Source organism: Aphelocoma coerulescens, chromosome 28 (assembly GCF_041296385.1).
Source record: "Aphelocoma coerulescens isolate FSJ_1873_10779 chromosome 28, UR_Acoe_1.0, whole genome shotgun sequence".
Taxonomy (NCBI): domain Eukaryota; kingdom Metazoa; phylum Chordata; class Aves; order Passeriformes; family Corvidae; genus Aphelocoma; species Aphelocoma coerulescens.
Window position 1 is genome coordinate 1,798,030 of NC_091041.1, and position 8,314 is coordinate 1,806,343.

The window sequence follows — 8,314 nt, forward strand, 5'->3', positions numbered from 1 at the left end:
ATGGGGCAGTGAGACCCCCGTTGCTGTGGGGAGGACCCTGCCTTCACCATCCAGCCCAGCCAAACCCTGGCATCCCAGCACCACTGCTCCTGCTGCCGGAGGAGGAAAGGAGAGCATGGTGTCGAGGTGGCACTGCAAAGGGCCACCATGTCCCCTCCCCCACCTTGCTTGCTCCCCACAGCACTGCCAAAGCCTGGCCCAGATCCTTCCACTCCCGGGAGCACAGGCTGCTCAGGCCCCGAGATCCACCGGCCAGGGATGCAGTGACACGGGTGGGTCATTCCCTCACCCCACGTGCCCACGGAGCCCTCAGCCCCAGCCGCTGTGGCACAGCTGGCGACGGAGCAGGGAGCAGGACCCATGTGCAGTGTGGGCTCCCTTTACGACCCAAAACCTGAGCTTCTGTCTTAACAAACACAGAGACCTTGTGGCCTGTGTTGCCTTAGCCCTTGGCATGGAGGGGACCTGCACCAAGCTCGCAAAGGATCTGGTTTGTCACAGCCTTTATAACAGATATCAGCCTCACCAGAGATTTATTTCTTATTTACAGCAAAGAGAAGAGACCAAAAGCCAGGGCAGGTCCCAGTGCTGGCACACGGGGAAGCCCCAAACTCAGCAGCACCTACAGCTTCTTGCCCTTCTTCAACCTGTTGCGCTGCCATGTGTTGTACTTCCGCAGGCGCCTCCAATACTCAAGCGAGTCGGGGTCCAGCTCCTCCAGCTTCTTGGGGGGCCCAAGGTGGATCTTAAAGAGCCTGGGGGTGAATGCAGAGGATGTGAGGCTGCGGGAAGGAGGACAAAGGGACAGCCACGGGATGGAGCGATGGACATGAATGACCAGGATGTGCAGATCCCTCACCCCCACATCCTCAGTGCACCCACTGCTCTCTCCTGACCCTGACGAAGGTGCTGGGTCTCAGAGGGGCAGTCTGCCTCCTCCCAGGGCCCTTCCCCGTCCCTGTTACACAGCTCTGTGCCCCTGGGATGGTACCTCTGTCGGGACACAGAAGGGAGTGGGGCAGCACGTACCAGTCGGGGTACTCGGAGTCGGGCTTCAGGGCCACCTCCGGACCCTCCTTGAAGTAGTTGACCCCCATGGCGTGGGTGGCGAGCATGGTGGGGTCCGTGCACACCTCCGGCCCCTTCAACACCTCCTTCGGCACACCCTTGCCTTTGGCCTTGGCGGCTGTGGGGAAAACGGCAGGGTCAGGGCAGGGGACATGCGGGGGGGCAAGGACGCACACAGGGGAAGGGCTGGGGACTCGAGAGCAAGGGCACCGCGGGGCCGGGGCCGGGTGGGAGTGGGGGGTACGAGGAACGGAGCTGGGGCGGCGGCACCACCGGGAGGGCGCGGGGCCGAGGCCGGGGACCGGAACACGGGACCAGGAGCTCGGGCAGGGCAGGGCCGGTTCCAGGGCCGAGGAGCGCGGGACGGGGGCACGGGGGGACGAGGGGACACCGAGGAGTGCCGGCCGGGGCCGGTGCCCGTGCGGGTCTCACCGGGTTTCTTGGCGTAGCCGCGGGCCGAGGCGCGGAACGCATCCACCGCCGCCCGCAGCAGCCCCCGGGCGGCCATGGGCGCGGGGCACGGCGGGACCGGGGCGGGGCCGCGGCCGCGCCTGCGCGGGGCGAACGGAAACGGCGGCGGGACCGTCCCGGCCCGGGCCGGTGGCGCCGGTAGCGACCGAGTCCGCCCGGCCCGGGCCCCTCCCGGGCCGCCGGCCCCATGGAGAGCGGCACCACCATGGACTTCCAGGCGGCCGCGCTCCCCGCCCCCGGCGGCGGCATCGATGAGACCGCGGAGCCGCGGGCCATGGACACGGAGGACGGGCCGGACGCCCCTGGGCGCCGTGCGGGAGGCGGGCGGCCGGAGGAGCCCTCCCGTACCGCCCCGCAGCCCGGCAGCGGCTCCGGGCCGGAGGGGCCGGGGCCCCGCTCGGGGCCCGCCGCAGCCCCGGAGCTCGCGGGAGGCGCGGGCGGACGGACCGAGCTGTGCCGGGGCTCAGGAAGAGCGATGGAAGCGGAGGCGGTGCCCGCGGTGCTGCAGGGCTCTGCCCGCTGGGAGCCCAGCGCCGGGAGCGCCCCTCGGGGCACGGGGCACCCCCGGAGCCCCAGCAGCGCCGACCCCGCGGGCATGGAGCTGGATGAGATCCCCGAGCCCCGCGCCCGCCCGGGCAGGGCCGAGTGGGCCGAGGATGTGGAGGACGAACCCTCGGAGATCCAGGGGCTGCTGGCTCAGCTCGAGACCCTCGACCCCAACCTCCGCGACCGCTCGTCCGCCCCAGAGCAGGGCTCGCCATCCCCTTCGGGCGCCGGTGCCCGGCGGGGCCGCGGGCAGTGCCCGGGCAGGTGCCGGCCGTGCCCGCTGCACGTGGCCACGGGCCGGGGCCTGGCGATGCGTCCCTGCTGCCCCCAGCACTCCGCCTGCGACCGGCCCTGCCACGGGCTGCTCTTCGCCGAGGCTGACCGGGAGGACTTGCTGAGCCTCCTGTGCTACGAGGGGGGGCTGCCCGAGGCTGGTGCCGAGACCCCCTTGGCCCACTCCGATGTCCTGGCTGGGACCAACCTGGAGATGCTGCAGGCTCAGGAGGAACCAGCCACTGTGGAGAAGCCTGAAGGACTGGGGAGGCCAGAGAGCTCGGAGGAAGAACCTTCTGGTAGCTGGTGTTATGGAGAGGGGCTTTGCGAGGACGATTCTGCCGGCGAGGGCGCTCGGGAAGGTTCCCCGGAGCCGGCGTGGGCAGCGCTGCCTTCCGCTCTGGCCTCCGGGACAGAGCAGCCACCTCAGGGCGCTGTGACCGTGAGTGCACCGTGCCTTGGGCTGCGATGGGGCAGCAGGAGCCAGGACATGCCCCTTGGCTCTGCTCCCTCCTGGGATCTGGGATGGGGGCAAAGGAGAGCCAGGGATGACTTTTCCTTAGGTCTTACAGGGCCTCGCACTGCGAGATTGCCCAGACAAGACTCTCGGTACCAACTTTGGCTCTAAATGCATGCTTGCCTGGCTGGCTGATTCATGGGTGCCCTGGGGCAGAGGCTGGTGGGTCTGAACAGCCCCTCTGGTCCTGGGATCCTGTGCCACCCTCCCCTCCAGAACCCTGCACTATCACACCCACAGGCCCAGGACCCTGCTCCTCCCTGTCCAGCCCTGGGACCCTGTGCCATTTCCCCCATTCCCAGCGATGCTCTGCCTCTTGCTGTCCCACTGCTCCAGGGCCAGGCAGGCTGAATCCCTGAGGTCCCAGCCACAGCCTCACTTGCTCTCTCATTGCTTTGCAGAACAGGGAATCCCCATCATCCTGCCCAGCCTTCAAAGAGGGTGAGTTGCTCTGTGCTCGAGCAGCAAGAGCATCCAGGAGTCCTGACCCACCTGGTCTGACCCTGAATGGGGGTGGTCGGGGATGCCAGTCGGGGAGGGAACAGCCAGCTCTGCACCCATCCAGAGTGGGTGCACCAGGCTCCAGGTGGCTTTTTTGAGTCTTTGTTGAGGAAATGGAGGTGCGTCAGGGATCAGGGAGGGAGTATGCTTGGGAATGCCATGTGTTCTCAAGGGAAGGGGGAAGCAGGCCTGGTCCCCTGGTGATGCCAGGTGCCCATGTACCAAGTACTGAGCTGCTTCATCTTGCGTAGGAATGCAGCTAACAGGCAGCAGGAGTTGGTACCCCCAGTTTCAGAGGTTGAGGAGCAGCCCCTGCTCAATCCCTCCCAACACCTCAGTTCCAGGCCCTTGTGACCCAGAGGACCTGCTGGATGGTGTGATTTTTGGGGCCAAGTACCTGGGCTCCACGCAGCTGGCCTCGGAGAGGAACCCCCCGACCAGCGTCCGCATGGCGCAGGCCCAGGAGGCGGTGGACAGGATCAAGGTGCAGGAGGGAGGGAGGGCCTGGCTGCCCTGAGCCTGGCCCCCTGTGGGTGTGGGGCAGCGCTCAGGATTTACCCAGAGGCACCTGGCTGTGGGGCTGGGTTTCAGCAGGATCCTGTGAGCGCTCCATCATTCTGCAGGCACCTGAGGGGGAGTCCCAGCCCATGACAGAGGTGGATCTGTTTGTCTCTACACAGAGGATCAAGGTGCTCACTGCTGACACTCAGGTGAGCAGGAACAGCAGTAACCACATGGCCCTGTGGCTGCTTCAGCATTCCTGTTTGGTCTTAGGATCTCAGCTTTGCTCCCACACCAGCAGGGTCTTGCCCAGGGATGGTGTACGGATGAGGACACACGTCTGGGAGAGGACGTGTCACTCCATAGCCATCTGTGTCATGTCCTTGTCTCTCTGTGGCTGCACAAGGCTTCCCAAGCAACCTGCACCCTGTGGAGCTGCTGGGATCCCAGACCAAGCTCTGGGGAACCCAGGTTTGAAATCTGGGGAGCTCTTTGCCTCAGGATTAGTTTCTGCATTATAGCAAGAGGGAAGAGCTGTCCTGTCCCCTGGCCGCACCCAGGAACACAAATGAGTCCTTGATGAAGGAGATGTTTGTACCTTTTGGCACAGACATGGTTTCTGCCCAGCATGTGCCGGGCAGCTGTGCCACATCCCAGCACCGCGGCCAAACCCTTCCTGCTTGCCGTGCCAGCAGTCTTGCAGCTGCCCACATGGTCTGATGGCCCAGAGGGGGCTGAACTCTTGGCCTGTGTCCCCCTTGCCAGGAGGCCATGATGGATCACTCCCTTCAGACCATCTCCTACATTGCTGACATCGGCTCCCTCGTGGTGCTCATGGCACGCCGGAAGCTGCCGCGGCGCTCGGAGGTGGCAGAGGAGAAGCGGCTCTACAAGATGATCTGCCACGTCTTCCACTCGGCTGATGTGAGGCGGCACACCGGTCCCTGGGGTGGGCGGGTCGCCTTGGGGACCTGAGCCCCATCCCAGTGTAATAACTGGGTGTTCTGGGCTGGGGCTGCAGCAGAGACCCCTCCCTCCCCACAAGGGAGAGGGCAGAAGCCCAGCCTGAGCATCTCTGTGACACGCAGAGGCCCAGCGAGCAAAGTGGAGGGGAGGGTTGGCTCCTTACAGGGGCCCATTCAGACAGGGAAGGAGCCAGGATGCCCTGGAGCTCCCAGGGACGGTTGCTGTGCTGGGCACTGCAGGGCACTGGGAGCTGTTGCCTCCAGCCCTGAGCCATGGGCAGGAACAGCCCTTTTGTTCCCCAGGCGCAGGTCATCGCCCAGGCCATCGGGCAGGCGTTTGGCGTGGCCTACCAGCGCTTCCTGGAGGCCAACAGCATCGACCCGAGTGAGCTGAGCCCACGCCAGTATAGCCGTGCCCTCGAGGACCAGGAGCAGTACAACGCAGAGCTGACCCACTTCTCCCGGCAGGAGAACTGCAAGGACGTAAGAGCTGCTCCAGGGGGTGGGTACAATGTGGGGAACTCGCTGGCACCTCTGTGTCATCCGCTCCATGGCTGAGGTGCTCCCTACAAAACCGGGCCCTATCCCAGCCAGCTGTGAGCGCAGCTGTGGGCTGGGACACGTGCTCCACGACTCTGGTGGAGGTTACAACCGTAACCCACCTGTTCCTCCCCCAGGTCTGCATCCGGAAGCAGAAGGGGGAGATCTTGGGCATTGCCATTGTGGAGTCAGGCTGGGGCTCCATCCTGCCCACTGTGGTCATCGCCAACCTGATGCACGGGGGCCCTGCGGAGCGGTCAGGCGAGCTGAGCATTGGGGACCGCCTCATGTCGGTCAACGGGACCAGCCTGGTGGGGCTGCCCCTGGGCACCTGCCAGAGCATCATCCGGGTGAGCTGGGGCAGGGTGACCTGCCTCACCCCAGGAGGGAGATGGGGACTGGCCTGAATAATCTGGGAGTGTCTGTGACACCAGGATTCCCCCGGGGACCTCAGGTGTGGAGGCAGGTGTGCAGAGGTCATGCTTGTCCTGCAGGCTGTGACAGGTCCCACTCAGAGTGCTTGGGAGGAAGGCAGGGACAAAGCTGGGGACTGTACTTGCTGTGGCCCTGCCTGAGGAGGGGGGTGGAGGAGGAGGCAGGCACCTGTCCTGACCTGTTGCATCATCCACCTCTCGGGAAGGAGCTGGAAGCAAGCGCAGCATAGCCTCAGGGGCAGGGATGTCTTAGGCTGGGTTTGTAAGTTCTTGTCCCTGGATTTGTATTTGCAGTATCCCTTTGTGTGCTTCAGTTTCCCTATTGAAAGCAGGTTGCTAATCCTCAGCCCTCACATGAGCACTGTGGCTGCATTGCCCCTCAGCCAGTTTGAATAGCTCTCCAAAATCTGACCAAGTCTGACCATCCCCCCTTCCAGGAGGTGAAGCACCAGACTGAGGTGACCCTGAACATTGTGCACTGTCCCCCTGTCACCACAGCTGTCATCCGACGCCCTGACTCCAAGTACCAGCTGGGCTTCTGCGTTGAGAACGGTGTGGTGAGTGCCCATGGGATGGGAACTGGGTCAGGGTCTACCTGAGGGACAGGCAGAGCTGTCTGTGTCCAAGGAGCAGCCCCCAGCTCCCACACTCCATGTGCCTGCCTGGGCCAAGGGGTCACAGGGCTCTGCTGTGCACAGCAAAAGGCTCCTCACAGCCTGGCTGCAGCACCAGTGGTTGTATCCCTCTCCCTGGTGCTCTGTAGCTGTTTGTTTTCGGGGTGGTGGCTTTTTCCTGGCTTTCTGGGCATGACCTCAGTGACAGTTGTTGCTGTCCCCAATGCCCCAGCCACTCCCTGCCGTGGGCTCTCCCGTGGCTGTGGTGGGAAGGCAGAGAGGGCATTCCTGGGCTCAGTGGGAGCTGAGTGGGTGGGTGGCACAGCACTGGTGCTGCCCCTAGGATTGGAGGTGTGGGTCCCTCCTGATGCCCCAGGGAGCAGCTCAGTCTCTGCAGCCCAGGCCCGAGGGGAGCAGGAGGGGTCGGTGAGTGGGGCAGCCACAGCCTTGTCAGCCGGGGGACAAAATCCTGGGGGCTGCCTTTGCCCCAGCTCATCACGTCGCTCTGGTGGCAGCAATGCACAGGGCCATCCCTGCCCTCAATGCGTGCCCGGCGGCTGGCGGAGGTGTGCCCCCCACTCCAGAGCTCCGGCCGGGAGCATACAGGGCTGTGAGGGTTTGGAGCAGTGGTGACACAGGGCTGGGCTGTGGGCACAGCCCTGCTCTCACAGCACTCCCTGCTCCCAGATCTGCAGCCTGATGCGCGGAGGCATCGCGGAGCGGGGCGGCATCCGCGTGGGGCACCGCATCATCGAGATCAACGGGCAGAGCGTGGTGGCCACGCCCCACGAGAAGATCATCCAGATCCTCACCGAGGCAGTCAGCGAGGTGAGCTGGGCCCCCATGGGGCCGCTGGGCTTGGAGCTGTGCACCAGCACCTTGCAGCCTGGGATGGGGCCTCTGACCTGTGCCTCTCTGCCTAGGTCCACATCAAGACCATGCCGGCCTCCACGTACCGACTGCTGACGGGGCAGGAGCAGCCCCTCTTCCTCTGAGCCACCATGCCTGGGGCAGGCAGGAGTGAGCCCAGGGCTGCAGGGGCAGGACTGGCTCTGCCTTCTGCCCCAGCCGTGCATCAGAGCCGTGAGGAGGGCCTAAGCCTGCACCTCTTTTGTTATACTCAGGACACAGTGGGAGGCTGGGGGCTGATATCCAGCCTGAGCAGCATCAAGGCTTGTGGTGCCACGGTTTGGGCACCTGTCACCCTCCAATCACCCCTCCCCACCTCAGAGTGCCTGCACAGTGCCTGTCCTGCTGCTGCACAGGGTCCCTCGCCTTGGCCTTGTGCTAGTGGGAGGAGAGGGGACCCTATGTGAAAGTTCCCCTCATCCAGTCACTGACCATTGTATTTTTACACTCGCCAACGGTGCCTTTCCCGAGGTGGGGACAGTGCTGGAAGCACAGCTCAGTTGCAGAGCTCAGGCCAGCCCAGCCCCAGGGCAGCACTGACCCTGCACACCCATGTGTAGGTGCACACTGGCACCCATGAGGGACACCCAGCAGCTCCCAGACTCGACCTTAAGGGCAGAAGCACTGTTGGCACCTCTTCTCCCCTGGCTTGGCCAGAGGCCTGTTGGGGTGCAACAAACTCCGCTGGACCCATTGCATCAAGCTGGGAACCTGCCTCAGCTTTTCCCTGGTGCTGCCTTGAATCACTCTGCACGCACAGCCCGGCCCAGAGCCGCAGCCCCGCCCCACATCCCGGGAGCTTGGGGCTGTGAGCCTTTTTGTGAGCAGCTCTCTGGCCCCCCAGAGCCACAGCAGTGCTGGCCTGGCTGTGTCTGTGTGCTTGGTTGCTCTAAAAATAAAAATTTTGGGAAATACGGGAGGCTGCATTTGAGGAGCTGCAGGGGGGCTGCAGCAGAGGAGGTTCAGCTCTGGGGG

General features: G+C 64.5%; 2 protein-coding genes across 4 annotated transcripts; one reads left to right on the top strand and one right to left on the bottom strand.

Moving 5' to 3' along the window:
- Nucleotides 1-503: 503 nt before the first annotated feature.
- Nucleotides 504-1,607, bottom strand: MRPL54 (mitochondrial ribosomal protein L54). The gene is made up of 3 exons (XM_068997132.1): nt 1,501-1,607; nt 1,030-1,186; nt 504-755 (listed from the first exon to the last, which is right to left on the bottom strand). The coding sequence occupies exons 1-3, from the start codon at nt 1,574-1,576 to the stop codon at nt 623-625; spliced, it is 366 nt and encodes a 121-aa protein (XP_068853233.1). The 5' UTR covers nt 1,577-1,607; the 3' UTR covers nt 504-622.
- Nucleotides 1,608-1,634: 27 nt separating this feature from the next.
- On the top strand, nt 1,635-8,253 carry APBA3 (amyloid beta precursor protein binding family A member 3). Of its 3 annotated transcripts, none has more exons than XM_068997134.1 (10): nt 1,635-2,800; nt 3,277-3,316; nt 3,715-3,860; nt 4,000-4,086; nt 4,643-4,801; nt 5,146-5,325; nt 5,520-5,732; nt 6,254-6,373; nt 7,102-7,258; nt 7,354-8,253. In XM_068997134.1, exons 1-10 carry the CDS (start codon nt 1,727-1,729, stop codon nt 7,452-7,454), a joined length of 2,277 nt encoding a protein of 758 aa, XP_068853235.1. In that variant the 5' UTR covers nt 1,635-1,726; the 3' UTR covers nt 7,455-8,253. The 3 variants fall into 3 exon arrangements, with proteins under 3 accessions (XP_068853235.1, XP_068853236.1, XP_068853237.1); XM_068997135.1 differs by having other exon boundaries at nt 7,118-7,258; XM_068997136.1 differs by lacking the exons at nt 7,102-7,258; nt 7,354-8,253 and having other exon boundaries at nt 5,146-5,344; nt 6,254-6,354.
- The last annotated feature ends 61 nt before the right edge of the window (nt 8,254-8,314 follow it).